Below are 21,595 nucleotides of genomic sequence, written 5' to 3'. Positions count from 1 at the left end.
GGGGAAGGGGGGTAGGAGTGCAAAACCATGAAATAATATTTTTCAGATTCGTTGTATATTTTGAAACTAACTTGAAAGACTTTTCCTAAGTACAGTGTGCTTCTGTGTGACTGCTTGGTTGTGCATGTAACAGTGGGGATGATGATTATCTTCTTGCCTAGACAGGAAAATAGTCTTTCTTTGCTCTTACTTGAGTTCCTTTTGCTAGTTAGGCAGATTTAAAGAGACTGGAACAGCATATGCTATGCCCCCCCGGCCCCCCGGCTGAATATAAATAGTTTAAATACACATGAATTAACCTGCAGCAAAACAGAGCTGTTTTCGCTTAGACTCTGTTCTTAGAGGATGTCTGAGATTGCATAAAAGAATGAAACATGGCTTTTAGGTTTTAACCTTCTTAGCATATATTTCAAAGATTTGTATTATTTATATGGCTGAGATTTTGTAAATTAATTATTTTGATGGATGAGTTCATAATAGTTCTGCTTCTTTGTTACATACACCCTGAACTGAAACTATTTTTATTCAGTTCAGGCTCATACTTTCAGTTCATCACTGTATTCTCATAAATGTAAAGGATGCCAGTATATTAATCTCTATTGTAAATAATTAATATCTTGTGTGAGCTGCACTACTTACACCTGAACTGTAATTTTTATTACTACCACAAATAAGGGAAGAAGAATATATTTCTTCTAGAGAAAAGACAATTCTCCAACCCCATACATTAAGTAGTCATGAGATTTAAACAATAAATAAGTCAGTCAGTCTTTTATTTGTCTTCTGGTTTTAGAGCCTTGACTTCACTTCATGTTTTCTCAACAACCTGAGGGGCTAGAATGGTTCTTCTTTCCTTGAAATGAAAGCCAAAATGTTTGTTTCCAGCTGTCGAAACATTCAGAAAAATAAATGTCACAATAGATTTGATAAAAGGGAGAAATTTTGCATTGGAAAAATGGGGGTTTTGTCCAAGTTGTAGTTTAATTTAGTACTTCTGTCCCTGCAGAGAAGCTAGCTTTACTGTATTTCATTATTGATTTTTTTTTTTTTTTAAATTTATTCTGCCAGGTGCTTGGTCCTCATCTATTAAAATATATAAGCACATTAGTTTAAAGCGTATCTATTTTTTTTTCTGCTGAATTAGTAAGATTACCTGCTTGATTAAAATTAAGTATATATTTAAGTATTTTCTGAGTTAAACTGAGCCAGTCACTGTCAAACTTGAGAGTATAAATCTTAGAGAAATTTTGGGGTTTTTCTAAATTTGAAAGATTGGGCTTCTGTTATTTTTCAGTTCCTTCTGTCAATGGAGATAATGAATAATGCAAGTTTTAATGATCAAATTGTCATTAGCATGATGAAAAGAGAAAGATTAAAATTTGAAAAAAATGCTTAATCTACTCTGAAAGCCAACTATAAAGGAAAAAAACTTTGAGATACATTGCTTTTTATGCACAGTACTATATCCTTTGTTGCTTTTTTTCTTCCCCCACTATTATCAAGCACTAGAGTTGCATTTTACAATTAGAATTTCAATTTTAGTTTTGCCTGAAATCCAAATCAGTGACATCCAGCAACTCTTTAAGCTGACCCTGTTCCATCAACTTCCAACGACTGCATTATCTTATGACCATCATGAAAGTGAATTCAAGGCAGTGTTTAAAAACTAGGTAAGATCCACCCCCTTCCCTAGCATCCAAATTTATCTTTAAGGAATAACGCCCAATTTCTTAACTGTGCAGGGTGCCCTTTCACTGAGTGATCAGTGTTTTCCAAAAATCTGCCTTCTCAACAGCAATACTATGTTGCACCTCTCTTCTTTGATATCAAGTACAAATATTCATCCCAGAGTAACTGACAGCGGTATGGATTGGGCTATTTATATTGGTGCACTACACGTAGGCAGTAGTTAAAGCATTACTGTTGAAGGAAAAATATTTAACTTCAGAGTCTTAGATTGCCTCTGGGTAGATATTCTCTTCTCTTGCCTGCTGCTTCTGCTATCCTAGAACCTCCCTGCAGGAGGGAACAAAGCATGTTGTCATGTATAATACAAGAAAAGGTGGGCACATTGCCACTTGGAGCTGTTTCTGCTCTACATTTCTGACTGACTACTTAGCGTGGTTGGAGCTACAAAGAACAGATAAAATGGCATTTCCAATAAGTTATGTACAAATACTGATATGGTACTCAGACACAGGTCTGAAATAATGAGCTGTGCATGATATATATTCCATTCCAAAGCACTGTCACATCGCAAGAGGGTGTTAATCATGCACATTAGTGAGGATAATTGCTTTATCTATGCTCGTATCTCAAAAGGGCCTTAAGGTAATATATGGCTATCAGCCCACGTGAAGGAGACACAGTATCTTCAGAGCACTGGGGAATGCAGTTGCTGTGTCATACTTGGCACAAGTACAGCACGCAATGGTAGTGGTATATACGGAAGGACAAGAGGTGACTGAGGAGCTCTGCAGTGAATTTAGAAAGCCTGAGAATCCTTTAAAAACAAAAAGGCAGCCTCTGGGACTCCACTGGCCAGCAGTGCTTAGGAGGAAGACATCTGGTCAGATACAATGACAGAAAAATAGTTTCTACTCCTGCTCTCTGAAATGAGGGAGTTGAATTGCCTTTTAATGATACTTTCAGAGTGGATGGAAATGAATTACTTTTTTTTTTTTAATTGGGTGGATGAAAAAGAATTATTTTACAGGTTCATTTTTAAATGTCCTAAGAAAAGTGCCCAGCTTTCTGTGATGCCAAGGCCTAGCTTTTCATGGAGATCATTATGAGTATGCATGCACGCCTGCCAGTGCCACAGCAGAAGCAACAAGAGAAGTGCAACTATGGCCATTTCTAACTAGCAACACCTAGCCACGTGTGCTGGGACTCCTTGGTGTCCTAAATGGCTTCTGAAATTTGGAAGAAGTAGATGTCAGTGTGTCATTGTCTTGTCCCAGTCTGACTTGTCCCAGCAGGGTGAAGCTCTGTTACAGATTTCCACCTTCCCTGTCATTGCTTGACTTTCGAGCTTAAAGAAGCAGTAATGAGAGGGAGCCAGAGGCCTTGTTTCTCTTATTTCACACCACAGTAGTAAGCTTACCATCCAATTAGCTCCACAGCAACTGGTGGGAAAACTGGTATTGGGGAGAAGCATCCTGCTTAGGAATCTAGGGTCTTAGTACTTCAGTATATCAAGAAATAAGACTTAATTTCTTCTGATGCCTCACTTCACACAGAGGGCTTATAAGAATGCTTACTGGGTGTATTTTGTCCTTTAACCTGGCACATGCTGCAAAATGATCACTTGTGAGGTAGTTCTTATGCAAATTGAAAATAGACTGTTTAAGAAAGTGAAAGGTGGGTGGAAAATGTGCTAGGCTACAGGAAAACATTATGGGAATAGTAAGGGATGACAAAGAATGTGAAATGGATGGATTTCTTCTCATGGAGCATAATAGGGAGTCACTTAATTTTCATTGACTGGAAACTGCATTTTTACTCAAGAATTGTTCTTACCAAACTGCAGAATTTCAGCAGCCCTCTTGGAAAAATTTGGCCATCTTTGGTGCAGACGGAATAACGTTGCAATGAACAATATATACATCTATTCTTTCTCTCTGCCTATAATGATAGCTTCTAATCCCAAGAACCTCCTGCGTGGAGAAAAAGAGCTGTGGGACAGGCCCTCGCTCCCTTTCACTTGCCCATAGGTAAAAAGCCAGATATGTGATAATAAGAGTGAGCTTCTTGTCAACAGATGTTTTTGAGTTTTGCTTCTAAACCCTCAGGGAATGTTTATGTGAATATTGTATAGACATCATCTCAAAGCTGGGTTAATAGTTGGTTTGAAAAGAAGAAAGTATTCTTTCCTAAATAAAACAAAGGATCGTATTTGTGTTGCTTGTGCAATAACTCCAGATGCTCCTTAAGAGTTTAACAATCTGTGTTGGGATTAAACTCCCCCAGCAGAGGGAGGAAAGGGAAATTACGTTGCTGCAGCCACGCTGAGAAACTTGAGTTCGTATACCTCAGCAACTTCAGTGACTAGAAGGCCTGAAGTTCCCTGCTACTCTGTAGTAAAACTTGCAGCTATTTGGGGCCAAAATTTTTACTATCTGCTGTATTTCATTGCTCTTCATAGAATCCTTTTCCCAAAAATACTTGTGGGTGGTGGAAATCAGTCATTTCACCCATATTCTAAATGTTTTTCAGGAACGCTTGAGGTACATGCAGGATGAAACTTTTGAAGGAATCTATACCTGTCCTCTGTTTTTGGCTTTAAGTTGTTTCTACACATGTGGCTGTCAGAGAGTCAGTCATGTGTCTAATGGTTTGTTTCACACATAGAGGTGCAGATATTTCCGCTTGTTGCATTGTACATGCAGCGCTTTAAAAAAATAATTTGGGGATTAAATGCAGCTCTGCATGAGAGTGACCAGCTTCTTGCCTCTTGTAAATCAACAATACCTTTTTTATAGTACGGTTAAGGCATGGGTTTACCTAGGGAGAACATCAAACCATAGTTTCTACATCCACATATAACACTAGATACTCACTGGTCCTTAAGGCAGCCCTACAAGATCTTTCCAGGACTCAGGTTTGGGGAGCTGGAGGAGAAGGATCTGTCTTGCTGTCATCCAGACTGAGCAAGTACCTGCTGCTGTCTGCAGGACCATGTCATGTCCTTCAGGGCAGGATGCCCACTTGTCACAGGGTGTGCCCTCAAGTGGAGGGAACAGGGAAAGATTGGATCCCTCTAGTCAGGATAGCGGCCCAAGAAGTGTGGCATGTAATTAAAAATAAATCTTACCTTAAATGTTTGCCTTACTAGTAGTTCTAACTTTGCCTTCACCCAACTTCCAAGTGTTACCGTTTATATGGAACTGTGGTATTTCTCTGAGTTTTCAGTGTTCTTTAAGCTTCTCTCTTGTCTTTTGCAAATCCATTTTTACACCTCAAGGCCTGATGTATACATAATGCTTCTGGCTATTATATCATGAAGTAGAAAGAAGAGCAGTGATATTATTTTCCCATTTTTAACCCTCAAGCAAACTCTGGTTGCTCTGCATTAGTTTCAGAATGACTCAGCAATTAAAACATGTACATGGGGTTTTTTGGTGGGTTTGTTATGTTTTGGTTTTAGTCTGCTTGCTAGCCTTGCGTACAGCCTCACTTCTTGTATGGCTTCATTTTTTCCTCTTTCTTATTCAGCCCCACAATAGTAGGTGCAAGAGCTTTGATTTCTGCAGCATCCAGCACCTGAAGGACCCTTCCTGTAGCTCTGTTCCATAACAGCTCTTTCCTTCATGCCACATTATCCTTTTTGTTCTCTGCTTGTGCAGAATTTCTTCTATCACTCTATTACTTCTGTAATTCTCATATTTATTATAAACTCAGTTAAGTGTGATGGTTGCTGTTTGTGTGAGAGGTGAAGAACGAATCTGAAATTGTGTTACCTAATAAACATCTCATGACAAGCGAGTTTCTAATTCTAGTCCTTCAATTTTACATTTGCTTTAACAGAGTAACTGATGTAATAAAATAGAGCGTATGTAAAATTATCGAAAAGAGGTTGTGGAGTACTTTGGCAAAACTGGCAGTTGCACACGAGATTTGATTTGGCAAGGCTTTGAATGTCTACGTTCTTACTGTATTATTTCAAATAGACAAACCGCTTAGTTCCTTGTGATTGGACCTGAAACTTCGCATGCATTTACATGTAGAGTTTGAAGCACACATGTTTTCCAGTGTCTAAAAAACCCAAACAGTTTTAGTTCAGTCATTTACACTGCAAGAAAAAAACTCCATGAAAAAGGCTTAAGTTGGTAGTAGGCTGAAAAATGGTAATATGCTGACACCTAATACGTCTAGTAATATTTCTAGCAATTTGCATGTCTCTGTCTCCACTTTAAGATGTTAATAAGAAGTTAGTATTGTCTTTTTTTTTTTTTCCTTCTTCAGTAATGTGCAGTGATAATTATGCTCTTTTCAGGACAGGGTGTGGGCCAATGTGGGAAAGAGTTTAAACTGCGTCATTGCCATGGTGGACAGACTACTTGAAAAAGACAGTGTGAGCAACATTAAAGAGGGTGAAAATGACCCTTCAGCAGCAGATTGCAATGTGTTGCATACAGGTGGTAAGCAATGTTGCTTTTTTTTTTTTTAATCATTGACTAGAATAAATAAAAATAAAAATGGAAAAAGTCACAGAAAAATCATATACAGAAGAGTTAATACTATCTTTGATGAGAGTGCTGATAGCAAGGTTTTGCACAGTTGTAGCCTTGAATGATGGAAGGCTATTTATCAAATTACAGCTCCACTGTGTGCTCAAACTGCTTGCCATGCTCAATGTTTTGTGCTACAATGAAAACCTTTTGAAACCACAATGTTTTCCTTTGATGGCTGATGTAGTTTAATTTATTTTACATTTTACTTGAATATACCATTTTGACAAAAAAAAAAAAAAAATTGAGTGTGTCTTACCCCATAGGAAACTTGTAATGAAAGGTGAACATTGTTTCAGTGTCATTCTCCTGTAAATCCCTCCACTTTTCTGAAGTGATATACTAAGTTTTGTTTTCTGATTTGCTAAAATTCATTTTCCCCTGAATACAGTCGTCAAACTGTGTCAATACTGAAGGAGAAGTAGAGTGATTCCATGAGATGATGCGAAGAAAACTGTCCACAGCAGGTCCTTGTCACCAAATCTTCTGATCTCCTATGGCTACATTCATTGTTGCTTTTGCTAAGCATAGATTATATCTGCTTCATAAGTCTGACAAGACTTTCTGATGTGCAAGTGTGTTGCAACAAATGAAACAGCTCGTTAGTGATAGTGGTAGTAGTGCAAATATAAGGAAATCAGAACCAACCCTTGTGCCGCTCTTCAGTTAAACAAATGAACCCCCCCACACACCAAACAACAAAACCACCACAAACACTTTATTTTATGGAGCTTTGTATAATTATGGCTTTTTTTTTTAATTGCATATTTTATCCTATATTTTCCTTTACATGTTCTTACCTTCCCCCAGGTTTTAATGACATGATTTTATATCAAGGATTTTAAAGTTATTGAACTCATTTGTAATTTCTTACATAACAAGAATTAAAACTATTTTTTCAGCTGTATATCATTTGCATAGTACTGGTGATCTTCGTGCAATAGATTTTGGTTGTAGTATTGATTTTTTAATGGAGCTGCAATGTCAGTATTTTTACCGGTATGAGAGATTTGTGCTGGCATCCTGGAATACTTGTTTTCAGTGCCAGATGTGTTGGTCTTGTTTTTGTATGAATAGTCCAGAGACCAGAGTATTTCTTATCTGCTTGCCTCTCTGAGTTTCTGTCTACCAGGCAAGTATCCCTATAATGTTAGAGACATAGATGGTATCATCTTTGTTCTCTAGTGAAGGCTTGCAGATGCAAAGTATCAACACAATTAGCTTTCTACATTTTTCAGACCTTTTTCGGATAAGAAGGTACAAATATGCAACAGTGAGGTAGGTGTACTTGTCAGCTTGAAAGAATCTTTAGAAAGTGAACCAAAGCATACTGATTTTGATTAAAAGATAAAATTGAATATTTGTTCTTGTGCCTAGTGCCCGTCTCTTCCCCCTGGAGCTAACAAGCTTTTCTGCTATAGTTAGCAGAAATACAGTATGTCTATTAGAAATGTTTTGCAGGTATAGTAGTAGTACGCTTTCACCCAAACTTCCCCCCAGTTACTGCAGTGCATTTGTGTGTGTGTGTACACAGACATGCATGTACTGGTTTTTATCTGTATTCCATAGTTATGGAACAAAACTTCACATTTCCCCCTCCCTCCCCAGTCTGAAAAAAGTAATGATTTAGGATAATTCTTTTTGGATGCTTTCTGACATGCTTAGCAACATGAATGTTTACAGATTTTCCTTCACTCTCTTCAACCTTCTGAACATGTCCTCTATTACTCTGTATAAGCCATGAAATGTATTTAACCAGTCCATTTGAGTCTTTCATGGTAGTTATAAAAAAGTGTGCTCTTAGCTTTGATTCAGGCTCACACCCTACATAGGAAAATGAAATATTGGTTAAAGCTTTTAGCTCACAAAGCCAATAAAACTTAAAAGTTACTTTCTTTTAAGTACTGTAATAAGCGGTCATCAAATAGAATGAAAGGTACCTCTTGCAAAACAATAATGATAATTGTAATGGTTAGAAAATTATAGATGTGTTTCATTTAGCTGAGGAGTTGTCTTCTGGAGCTGACAGGCCAAGGACACAAAAAATATCAGGATGTTATGACACTGGAATGAATTCTTCTCTCTCCCTCATTTAAGGCCTTCCTCATTTCCCTTGAATAAGTACAAGTTCCCTTCTGTGAGAGCAGTCAGTCCTTCTGTTGAGTTGTGCTGAGTGTTCTGCAACACCCCATCACATGGAAATGGCAGGAGATTTGTGGGGCAGATCGCTTTGTTTTCACATCCTACTTTTTGAGGAAGACATCATTTCCTAATGATGTTTTCACGAAAGCATCATGCAGTGCCTTTGACAGCTTATAGGACTTTCAAGGTCATGTAGAAATGAGACCTTTTAAAATTGCTTTCTTTTATAGGACTAACTTAAAAGATGGAGCTTTCTGAAGAACCATCCAGGTGTGTGCCAGAGTTAGTTGCCTAATGGTTTTCAAAACCATTGCCTCTGGGGCCAGAATTCTTCATGCTTGACTTCACTATGAGAGTATGGGTTTATATGTTTGTTTTTCTCTGCAACTCCCTCTCTGAAGTTTGACATGAAGCCCTCAGGATGACCGCGAAGTGCCTATATGGAGGTTGAGATTCGAAGTATAGGCTTATAAATTCTGCCTTAATCCTGCTCCATTTTATATTTGAAGCCTGGTTGTATGGGTTCATAACTTTTTCCTAGATATAAAATCATACAGTGTTTACACCCATAGATACATTTCTGAACTTACAGAATGTTATGCTATATACAATTCACAAACCTTGCACGTGTGAAAAGCTTGCTTATCTTGCGATTATATATTATGCCATAATTTGAGCATAACATGTTTCATTAACACTGCAAATGTATGGGCACAGATAGATCTTTGAGTGTGAAACTGCTTCAGTGCTGGAGTTGATCCTAAGAAAAGTTGTGCTGCTGTTTGTAAGAAAAATGGGGAATACCCAGGGTTTTGACCAAAACATTAAAAAGTATGCCTTAAAGTATGGGATGAAATGTTTGCTTATATTGGTGAACCTGACTGGCTTAATGCAATTTTTTTCCTAGCATATAACAATGAAGAAGATGTCAAAGAATGCAGGCACGGTTTTTTTAGATGGTAGAAAATGTTACAACAATAATTTGATGCAATAGCATATTCCTATAACTATAGATGTTGTCATAACGTATATTCAGAGCTTTCCAAGATAGGTTTATATTTGCAGTCTCAGTGTTGACATTGTGTGATCTTATTCTTCATGCTTATATTTATTGTATGGAATCTTTGTAATCAGAAATCTCGGTGGCACTCTTTTCTTGTACTTACCTTTCAACATGAATTATACCCTCTTAAGCCTAACTTTTCATGCAGTCTGACCTTTGAGTGTATTCTTAAGACTGAATTTGAGTTATCAGTTACCAAGGTAACATGCTATGGTTTCATCAGTTGCAGGATTATGATTTCTCTGCAGGATAAATCAGGAAGAGTAGACGGATTTTAAAGGAGAGGGGGTTTTTTTATTCTTTTAACTCTAGGCTGGTTTGCCTTGGAGAACTACTTGACAACATTAAATTCTTTTTATTTTTGCCTTTTCATTTTCCACTGGAGACAGAATGTGAAAGCCTGTCCTGCAGCATTAGAGGTGCCAGTGAAACACAGTAGTTTGCTTTTATGCTTACACAGCCCCTGACAGATCTCCATGCTTAGCTGTGCTGCTAAAAGAAGCTGTTGTTTTCATCTGCTCCTTGTACCACACCATCAGAACTATCACCCAGCCATTCCTCTGCTGGCTCTGTGTGAGTACTCCCTAATTTGCTACATACAAAATCCACCACATTATTTCAAGAAAATTTAAGTTGGCGGTGTGATTGCACCTGGATTTTGCCTGAAGTGAATTACGGAACTGTAAACTCTGCTGCTGGGCAGATGAATGGGCCAATGGTAACCTTCAGCGTAGGCAGCAAAGAGCACCTGGGGAATGGTGCCATATTTCCTAGCTGGAATGAAGGAAAACCTCTATTCATAGCCACATTGCTACAGGCATATGTGGGTTAATTTTTCTCAAGTAATCTGATACCTGGTGGGGACTCCATAAGTATAGATTAAACCTTTCTGTCTTTCAGTGCCCTAGGGATGGGCACTGCATCCTTTCAGTGCATCCCTCCCAATGCAATACTGATAGAAATGTGAACTAAAACCGTGTTCCAGTTTTGTTTGCATCTTCAGGAGAAGAGCTTTTACTGTAAGTTATCATTTAGTCAGGAAAATGAAAAATTCTCCCTTGGTCATTGTTCGCTTGAGTAGCAGATGTTTTTTATTTTGAGGAAACAAAAACAGTTCTGAAAACCTTTTTCTTCCCTTCCTTTTCCTCACATTTTTCTTTCCTGTTCTCTTAAGCTTATTTTTGCATCAGCTCTGTTTCTGCACATTTTTTTCTTTTTCCTCTCACTTTTGTACCATCCTTCTCTTTTTGGTAGGGTCCTTAACTGGGCTATATGTAGCGCAGCATATAAGACTACCCCTTCAGCAGTACTATCTCCAAGTAGTTCAGCTATTGACGGAAGCTTAAAAATGTGTAATGGAAAGGAAGACTATTTAACTAAATCAACAAACTATTATATAAACAATACATCAGAATATTTAGGTGCACAACACTTCTAGAGCAAGGGTTATCCATTACTCCTATGTTTTGAGTATATTAGATTTCGTTAGCTTCATGTCTGCTATTGCCATTGCCTTCTTTTTCTGTTTCCATTGTGAGTAAAGCTGCTGAGACACTTGTGTATGTATGATTAGATGGTTTCCATTTTCACTCTTAATCCATGTGACAGTGTAGAAAATCTCAGATGGCTACAATGGAATAATAAATCCCCAAGAATTCAAAATTGTTCTTCTGGACACCCAAACTGTGCTAAGTAGACTGCTATTATATTAACTGCAGAAATACCAGGAAGCCTTATGCAGGGTTTTGGTGTTCCTGTGAGAAATGCTGCAGAGTTATGAGCATAAAACCTCATCCTTTCTCAAAGAGCCTAGCCCTCATACTAGAGTTAAACTGAGCTACAAGAGCTGAGCGGCAAGATGAAGAAATAGGAAGCTGACCTTCTTCTGGTGCACAGTTGAATACATGAACTCTACTAAGTCAGCTTTTAAACCTCCCTTAAAAAAAGATAAATCAGAAGAATGTTCCTATCCTAGCTGAGTAAATTCAGACTCTGTGGGTTAATTGTTTCATGCTGTTTGTGCTACCTGTTTTTGAGGGCTTTGCTGCTGGTTTGTGTTGGTTTGTTTTGCTTGCCTTTTTCCTTAAGATGGAGTTTGTCTAATGTTCATTTTTTGATATCAAGACAACTCATTTACATTGTTTAACCTTTGTTATTTCAATCGTATCATGGATTATTTGTATGTTCAGGTAGTAAGGGAATAAGTGATTAGCTACAGTGAAAAGTTAAGTAAGTCGTGGGTAGCTGCTATTACGTTCATTACCATACCTCTGTAGGGACCTCTGTTCCTTTAAGAGTATGACATTATGCATTCTTCTTGCTTTTAATTCCATGTTTAGCTTTTAACTTCAAACCATTTAAGTTTTGAGGTGACTTGAAGCCATCAAAGATTTCCACTGATTTTTAGGTGGTGCAGACAGCGGTGACAGAATTGGCTTTTTCCTGTGTTACCAGGGCAAAAGGAGATAGGAGTGCTATTCCAAAGCCTTAGGGCTTTTTCTGTTTGATTACCAGCACATTTTAATAAGCACTTCAATGGGCCTGACTTTGAAAAGAGCAGGAGCTTGCTTTTCTGCCAAGCTTTATCAAATTTAACATGCAGTTTGACATATTGCAACTTGAATATTAGCATGTAGAAATGACTAGTTGGGTGCTAAGCAGGTCATTTGCCTGTGCAGACGTGTTGATTAAGAGAACATGGGACTGAAGGGCATTTTCCAGCAACCAAAGGGCAAATCCTTTCATAAACTGAACTTCCACAACTCTCTATTAGCAATGGAAGTGGAGTATTTACTCAGTGCTTTGCTGCACAGTCTGTTGTTTTAATCTTACACTAACTGCATAGTAGTGATGCTACTTCTTTTAATTTCATCCTTCCATTTTCCATTTTAATGTGTTTGGCTTTTATGCCTTGTTTTAGTTTCCTTTCCAACAGCTGACGAGCACAATTTTTTTAATTGAGTTTCCTTGCTTAATCAGGAGGCTTTGACTCTTTTGTTTGGATGCTAAACATTCCAAACAGGACAGGCTACCCTTGTCATTTTAGCGACCTGACAGTCATCCTGTAGTCTCCTTGTTGCTTCTGTTCTTGTTCCTAATGTCTTTTCTGAGATGTTTGCTCATTCAGTTAATTCTTCAGTCTTTTTCAAAGGATTTTCCGCTGCATTGAGGATGCAAATCTTGCAATTTTAACTTAAAAGAAATTTGACACCTGAAGTGTCAACGTGTGTAAATCCTTGAATGTGTTAAACACAAAAGCAATAATTTGTACTATTCCCTTCCCTAAGTGATTCTACAAAGCCATCATCGGTCTCTGTAGGAGCAGAGGTCCTGAGCCGCGGTTGGCCCCCCGCATCTTCTCTACAGCAACAACTGATTCTGAGCTTACTGCCAGTTTTCTCATGAGGGAGGAGTTGTAGGGCATCTTGCACCTCTCTCCAAACTCTTTTAGATGTGTAAGCAGTAGCTCGTAACCAAGCAGTATCCTCACATATCACCAATGTTGTGGCAAGTTAGATCAGGATAATCTAAACCTGAATTTAGAGCAGGATTTTAAAGTTCCCTTTAAAAAATAATATCTCTTTATGAATTTTATTAATATGCTATATTTATCCCTTGCATACAAGACAATTTTATTTTCCACATTCTACTGAATTTACTTGTAAGCTTCAAAATACAATGCTTTTTTTTGTTTCATAAATTTCAGTTTCACAGTGCTTCTCAGTTTCAAGGAGCAACTTAAAAGCTGCGGTATTTGCTATAAGTAAGTGCTTCTGATGGATATTTGGAGCTTTGTGCATTGTTAATGAATGACCCTGATTTATATTCTTGCTGGAGTATTTGCAACAGGACATCCTGCATAACAAGTGACATATAGCGATTTTAACAGACCAAAGATTGAGCAGCTATATAGATTTTTTTTTTCCTAGCGTTGTCTTTTCCGAGACCTGTCTGTGATACTCCTTTTATTTTGATTTTAACACACTAAACTTGCTTTAAAATAAAAGGATAAACATGAGAATATACTAGTCCATTCATAAATACTTTGTTTTTAAGAAACAATGCAATCCCTCTCCTAGATTTGCTAACTAGCTCCACCTTCTGGGGACTGAACATCCTTACTAATTGTGAACAAGAATTTTCAGTGTGAGCAAGGAGTAGAAGATTGTTATTGATAACTTAATCACACGGGGGTATAGTCTTATCTTCTTTCCTTTTGGCAAGTACAATCTATTTATATTCTATAATAAAATAATTTATCCTTCCTCAGTCATTAGGGTAAGGTTTCCTACAAACTTACAATTTTTATTTTTTTCTACAAAGTAAAATACATATGTAAATAAAGCTCTGTATTCTTTGGGACATTAAATACTCAGTAGGATTTATTTTTAATGTATTTAGCATGAATGTCCTTTAATGAAAAAATGGCCTTCAGAGTTTCAAATCTTTGAATTCCTTCTTAACGCAACTATTACTGACAAAAATTACTTATGTTAGTAAGTTAGTATTCCAAACATGTAGTCTCCCCCAAAAAATCCTTGTGAGAAAATGATCTTGAAGCTACTACAAGTTATGTGCAAAATAATTTGGAAAATCATAATGGAAGGTAGTTATCAGTTGTTTACTGCCAACCTGGAAGGCTGCATGAAGTACCATCCACTTACATTTGTTCTGGGTCCAGTATTATTCAATATTTTTATTACTGACTTAGCTTATGAAATATGGATGATGCTTATAAAATTTGCAGATGCTTAAAGCTGGGAGACGTTTTAAGCACCAATGGGAGCAGGATTAGAATGGATCTTGATGAAATGGAGCCCTGAAATATTAGGATGCCGTTCAATAAGGACAAAAACAAAGTTTCTAAAGAAGCAGAAATACACAGTGCAGGTTGACTGGTTAAGTGGCAGCTGAGTAGAAACAGATCTAAGTGTTATGTGACTTGTGGCCAGTATGTGACCCCCTCTTCGATGAAAAAACGTAAGTAAAGCTCTTTAGCCCTGTCCACAGAACCTGAAATTGTAATAGCAGGTTCGCAAAGTGTGGCTAGTTCTAGAAATTCAGCTCTTTCTCTCTTGCCCTGGCTGTCAGTGTACTTGCAAGATCCTTGGCTGTGTCTGTATCCAGCTTTGCTTTCCCATGAACGTGGAAGAGATGTCTATTAGCTGTACCTTCAGGTCTACTTTAAAGTGGCCAGGTATGATCTTTTTCATTATTTGCTCAAGTCAGAAGCAGACAACAAGCTCTGTTCTTATCACACACAGCCCTGTTCGCTGATTCAGTGTGCATTACATCTTTTGATCTTATTCTGCTGCAGTTGCTTTCCTTGGCATTTACTTATCGATTAATTTAATAAATTACTGTAATTTAAGACTTGAAAGGAGAGTTAAATTGTCTGGTCTGTCTAGTCTGACTTCTAGTATGTCACACCTTGTTGTCTACCTTATTTCTAAATTTGCCTGTGTCTCACAGCAGCCTCCAGCCTTTGGTTGTTCTTGTGCTTTTATTCCCTAGAATAAACATGCCCGTTAGGACTTGTTATTTTCTCCTCATGAAGAAGTTGCTGCTCAGCCTTTTTCATAGGCTTAAGGAGATTAAACTCTAAATCTTGGTAGCTCTCCTCTGCAAGCTCTCCATTTTTTCAGCAGTCTCTTTAAAATGTGTACACCAGACCTTGGCATGCAGTGTGTCAGTACTCTCTTAGTCAATGGCATGTATAAAATTGCTTCTTTTTGCTGGAGCATGAAACTGGGGGATGGCTTATGTTCTGTTTTGTTCACAATGCCTCTAACTTCATAACTGCTGTTTTCCAGGGAATGGTTCTTCTGTCTGTATTACTCACACTTAAATATGTATGACTGTGTTAAAACACATGTTGTCTGACCACAAAGACATTATTTGCAAAGGAACCCAAGTTGTTCTCTGTGACTGCTCTGTCCCTGTTCTTATCTCCTCTTTCCTGTGCCTTATTTTTTTGCTGTTTCTCCTGGCATTCAAAGTTCTCACCAGTGTTCTTGGCTACAGTTTTTTTCATTTACATATTTTTCTGGTGCATAGCCAAATTGACTTTGCAACAGGCAGCTATGTCTTCCCGTCTATAGAATGTCTTCAGTACTAATGAGTCTTTCGTTGGCCTGACTCAGAATGTTACCTGAAACAATGTGCAGTTATCTTCCACCTAATTACAATTTAAATGGAACAGATTTTAATTATCATTGATCCTTAATTACACTAATCTACAGAAAATATGAGTCAGTGATGGAGTGTATTAAGTCAGTTACACTCCCTATCTTTATATAGATTCTTCCAGGGTGTTGATTTCTCTTTCATTTTAAACTATAACAATGAAACTGAGATGTAGATTCTGAAGGAGGGTGATTATTTTTTTTCTATTATTATTATTTGCTCAACTTAAAGGGGTAGGCAAAACCATATGCAGCTACAATGCAGGTCTGGTTTTATTAAATCCTGAAAAATTCAGGAACAGCTTGGGTAATTGGGCAAGTTTGAGTAAGCTGTTCTGGTTTTCCTCCATTCCTAGTTATCAGTTTGTTTCATTTGTAATGTATTAAGGAGTCCCATTTTTCAAGCACTTCACTAGCTTGTTTTTTTCTGATATTCCTACCATGTATTTTAACAGAGCAAAACATATTACAAAATAGTTCTAAATCTCTCTGCTCGAAGTAGCTGAAAAAATAATGAGTTCAATATCTCTAAATATTTAAAGAGAACACTATAGAGAAGCTAAAAAGGAATGTGACCTGAAGGTTAGTATTTTTCCAGCCTATACATTAAACAGATAATATCCTTCCAGATATCTATTTGTTCTTCTCTCTTGCCTTCCAGCACCCACTTTTTCTTAAATATAAGATCTTCACACTTTTTTTTTTTTGATGGTACTTCACTTGTTTAGATAGGAATTTGTCAGTACTGGAAAGAACAGGAGATCTTAATCTCCACTGTATTCATCTTGTGCTTAATGAGTTTTCACATGTAACCCTATATGCTCTGATTATGACACTTTAATGCAAGTTTTACAGAGCAGTTAGGTCTGTTAAAAAGTCATTCTTTCAGGATATAGTTGGATTCAGGCCAAGGACTTAGCCCCAGTCTTGGTGGTAAGCTGGAGTCCTACCTCTAAGCATATTCTCCGGTGGTGTTTGCTGTTCCGCAATGGTTAGGATAGAGCTGCTGGGTCATTTTATTGTGTAGGGTGATCTACACAGCCACTGCAGCCCTCTTCCCATTCTGAAAAGGATTTTCATTGCAAGTTTTCTGTCTTGGAACAGATGATCTGTCTTGTTCTAGGTGACTGGTATGAACAGCTTTACCCCCTGGTGATTACACTGAAGGACTGCATGGGAGAAGTGGTGACCAGGGCGAAGCAATCAATGGCATTTGTTCTGCTCCAGGAACTTGCCTGTGGTTTGCCACAATGTTTGATGCTGACGCTAAGAAGAGACATCGTCTTTAGTCAAGCAGTAGGTTGTCTTGTGTCACTTATGTCCTACTGTTGCTATAATTAAGCATACTATTCATGCCAATGTTTGTGGTTTTCTTTTTTGTTGGGTTTTTTTCAATTTAGCACAATATTTTCATGTATTTTCCATTACATCCCCTTAAATATTTTATAATGTGATAGAGAAATTAAGAGTAAATGGAAACCCATAGTAACTGTATCACTGAGTCAGAGAAGTACATCTGCAATGGACTGGAAAAGGTTACCTCATCTCCCTTTTGCACAAAGAAGGATCCATAAAGCTATTTTTAGTCTTCCTAGATTATATGCCAGTATCCTCACCTGTAGGTGAAGTTCCCAAGTCTATCCTTTGAATATTCCTTGCTGCTATTCAAGCTAGGTGTTTTTTTTCTCCTGGTCACCTTGGAAATGAAGAACAGATTATTTGGTTTCAGTTTGTAGCAGATTTTACGTGTTTGAAGACTATTAGCATGTCTCTTCTCAGACTTGTCTTCTCTTGGTATATAACTGAAGTGCTTTTGATCTTCTCCTGTAGGTCATGTTTTCCAGATAGATTTTTCTCAAAATTATTAGTCTAATTTCTCCCTTAAGTTATATGTCTTTCCTAACATAATTAAGGAGTTAGGGTGCAACTGCTGAGGAGATTCAGTTGCATTAGGAGCCTAACTGCTTTCAAATCCATCATAATTCATAGCCTTATGTGTTTATAGCCCACCAATGGAGGTTCTGGTCTCACTTATGACTGTGTAAATAACACACAACACCACAAAACAAATGAAGCTTGTCTAATGTAAAATAAGGGAATGTTTCACTGCTTTTTACACCAAAAAATGCCTCAGTAATATATCAATATGAAATTATGTATGTAGTCACTAAACAGAAATATCTATGCTGTTTTCTCAAATATCTAAATATTACTTCTGGTTTAGCCTCATTTTAACTATGTTATAACAGTACATCTGTTAATTTCACATTTTTTCATTGTCTTTATAGCTTGCTGGATTGGTTTGTGGGTTCGTAATCAAATTGCACACAGGTTTACGTGATCAAGGATTTTTACAACAGCTTCATAGCGTTGGATTGCTTGTGCAATATGAAGGACTCCTTAGTACGTATAGTAAGTATTATTCTTGGACAAAGGTCCTTATGCATCCAGACCAGAAATTTACACAGGAGGCTCTTATTTTAACCTCTGTTCTGCTTCCAGTAATTTGGCTTATTGAATCAACAAATATTACCCTTGGGAGACAGTAGGCTTCCATATAATAGCACAGGTGAAGTCATTGATACTGTGTTGTCAATTCTGCATCAAAAATTACTCATTTATTTTGTTCTCAGTTTCTCGCAGAACACTAGTTGCCAGTTATTCCATGCAGAGTGACCTACATTGTCTTAAATACAGGATACTCCTTCCTCAGTACAGCTAGTGGAACTTTTGGTTTTAATAAAATTGTCTCTATTTGTATAGGCATTTGGCCTGACCCAAAATAGCAGGTTTATAAGGCTAACCCAAACAGCAGATTTAAACAGTTACTGACTCTTACCAGCCTCTGCCCTGACCACGCCACTATTGGTGATGTGAAGATAGCCTGAAAACTGTTTAATTCCTAGCTTGTTACAGATGCCATCATTTGATAGGTATTACAAAGGACATTTGGACGGAGAAACTGCTGTACGTTTCAAAATGCTATGAACTAGATGTATTGAAATCCTTTTCCCAAATTAGAGATTTTGACCAAAGTAGAGGGATTTAGCATTTTTGCAGCTCTTTAATGCACAGGCAATTGCAGATACTCACTTGGAGATTGCTCTCAGGCTCCCTTTTGCAAGGTACTCGTTGTTATTCTCAAAACCTTTGTCCCCCATCAGCAGGACAGTCTTTAAAAACACTCTCAGAATAGACAAAAATGGCTTTTCTAAGGTTATTCTATGCACATAGAGAGCAGGATGATTTTCAGAGGTGCTTAATACTCATAGTTATCATTTAGGCCACAGAGAATTGTCAGCAGTTCTAAAAATCAGTCTGGTTTTATGTAGGTTACTTTAATGTGGATTTAAGGCTGTGATTTTTAGATGCACAGACTGGAAAATATAATCCCCGTATTGCTTTACTCTAACCTATTCAGTGACTGGTCTGTCTACTCTGTTAATAACTTCTGTAATCTTTCCATATAGGTGAAGAAGCAGGGATGCTAGAGGACATGGCTGTGGGAATTTCAGATTTGCAGAAAGTAATGTTCAAAGTCATTGAAGCCAAATCAGAAGATTTTTTGCCGATTATAACTGGAAGGCGGTAAGAACTTTGTTTCCTGGAGCCCATGGCATGTAGTTTTAATCTGTAGCACATGAAAACCCAGATAATGGTTTTCTTGTTGATGAATTCTATTATGTGGAAAGTGCAGTAGTTTTCATTTTCATGAGGTGAATGTAGATGTAATGACATAGTAGGGATTTGTAAAGCTAGTACCAATATGGGCTCTGGGCTACTTTCCTGATGAAAAGCTGAAAGTTCCAATTATTAATACAAATTAATCAAAACAGTGTCTGGGTTTGCAGAGCTTCTGTTGCATTTTTTGTGTATAGATACTGAATCTAAAGAGAAGTGACAAGGTCAATATTCTAACTGAAGAAACTTTGGGTTTGAGTTGTCCAGAACTTGTATTTCAGTGTGACAAATGAAATTGCATTTCTAAGAGTTAAGCCTTGATTGTCTTAAGATGGAAACTGAAAAACTCAGATGCCAAAACTTAGTGTCACTTTTGAAAAATGAAGCCTATCTTAGTTGCTGAAGATCACACAGGACATACCCAACCCTGGAAATCCTTGCATAAAGCCACTAAGACATTATGCATCTCACATAAGCACTGCTGAATATCAGGACATAAGCTGAAATACTTCGTTAATTGTGGCTATAAGAGGGTTAACAAGATTGTTGTACAGGAGGAATGGGGTTTTCATCATCATTATTATTCTAGTCTGAAGCTCCAAATGTTTTTACTTTTGCAGAAATCACTTCCTTAATAGTATCATTATCCTTAAGATGACTGTAAATTAAATTCAGTGAAAAGCAGCAACTTTTAGAAAAGATATGTTTCCTCTGAAGGGGGCTTTCACCACTGATTTACTTAATTATTCTGGATGATTCACTCTCATCCTATGGGCCTTCCGAGAAAGGATTGAAATAAATAGCAGGAAGGCCAGAGTATGATAGGCAACACATCAGGAATAATTAAGAATAATTATGGTATGTAGATAAAACAGAAGAAATACATCCTTTGAAAATCACAGCAGGCAAAAATCTTGAAAAATCCAGCAGCTACATTTACTGGCTTGCTGCCATTACTGCGGTACACTGAACTGTCACGCTAGGAGGTCCTCAGTTTGAAAGAGACTCGAGCTTTAAGCTGCCTCAGGCATTCTGGATTGATGGAGTAGTCAGTCTTTAGAAAGAAGAGTTACTGCCTGTGATCGCTGTACTGTACGTACTGGCAGGTAGTCACTGGATGGAATCGCTATCAGACAAAAAAAAAAGAAAAAATCTTTAAGGCTTATGTGGAGGAGCCCCATGCCTGTTAGAGCTGTGATGAGACATCTCCTATCAGACGGCATTGGAAGTCAACCATAAAAAGAAAAGACAGTAGAAAACCTAGTTATTTCCTAATTAATGTTTAAAACCCCCACAATTTTTAGATCATTTTGGTTGTAATATGGTGTGGCTTGATAAAATGAGACTAAAAGACTGTAGAAGTGCAAGACAGAAAATTAAGCTACAAATTCTTGTCTTGCAGAGCCAGAGTATTCACTCGTAATTGTTTTTCTAGGGAAGTGCTTAAGACCGAGATTCTATGTAGACAAACAAATCCTTCCAAAGAGCGTGGCATTGACTAGCAGTGTGCTAACCTGCTGAGGTGGGTGGCTGACTCCGACCATCCAGGTGAAGTGAAGTTCTGTTCAGGCACTCAGGTTCTTTTATTATAGGCAAAAGTAGTTAACGTTTCCTTTTATAAAATTCTTTGATAGAATGTATTTGATTGTGCACATGAACTTTGAGGCATCACAGGGTTTGATGTCATGTTTTCAACGTAGCCCGCGATTGGATTAGCACTTAGAGCCACACTGAAGCGATCTAAAAAGTTGTCACTTAGCTGAAGGAAGATCTCGGTAAAGTATCTCCCAGCTGAGGTGCAGTGACTGACCACGTGTGTGTTTTCTTTTCTGTTGCAAAGCAAAGCAAAGGTGCATGTAAATGACTTGTTTTGTGTTTACTGCAATGAACTAAGCGTGTGCGATTTCAACCAACTGCAAGTAGCTGCAGGGTCTGTGGCCCGCAGCTGCATGCGGGTAATTTTCAGAAGCCTTCTAACAGGACTGCAAGTGTTTGTCTATCTTCATGTGTGATGATAACAAATATTAGAGAATAAGGCAAATAAAGTCAAAGAAAAGGGTAATCTTAAGCAGTCCTGTTTAAATGAAATCATACACATTTAAATACTTAATACCTAAATCTACACAATTCGTTCTGAAAGAGATGGTGATTTATTATTTACTCTCTGAAACATGCTGGATTTCTCCACCCTGTTTCCCTGAGAGATTGTCAAATGTTTAAAATTATGTACTGAATTTTCCTTCTCGCTGGAAAATGTGGTAGCCACCTTATCCATCTCATGCCAAAATCAC

General features: G+C 37.6%; 1 protein-coding gene across 1 annotated transcript in view; it reads left to right on the top strand.

Annotated features, from left to right (window-relative positions):
- INPP4B (inositol polyphosphate-4-phosphatase, type II, 105kDa) overlaps window positions 1-21,595 on the top strand; it is a 297,867-nt gene that overhangs the window by 231,828 nt on the left and 44,444 nt on the right. Inside the window, exons 18-21 of the mRNA XM_010566942.1 lie at window positions 5,999-6,143; window positions 16,747-16,919; window positions 17,912-18,035; window positions 19,094-19,211. Coding sequence (XP_010565244.1) covers window positions 5,999-6,143; window positions 16,747-16,919; window positions 17,912-18,035; window positions 19,094-19,211 — 560 coding nt within the window. The remainder of the gene's footprint in view (window positions 1-5,998; window positions 6,144-16,746; window positions 16,920-17,911; window positions 18,036-19,093; window positions 19,212-21,595) is intronic.

Source organism: Haliaeetus leucocephalus, unplaced genomic scaffold (genome assembly GCF_000737465.1).
Source record: "Haliaeetus leucocephalus isolate CR32 unplaced genomic scaffold, Haliaeetus_leucocephalus-4.0 Scaffold220, whole genome shotgun sequence".
Taxonomy (NCBI): Eukaryota; Metazoa; Chordata; class Aves; order Accipitriformes; family Accipitridae; genus Haliaeetus; species Haliaeetus leucocephalus.
This window is presented reverse-complemented; position numbering and strand designations above follow the sequence as displayed.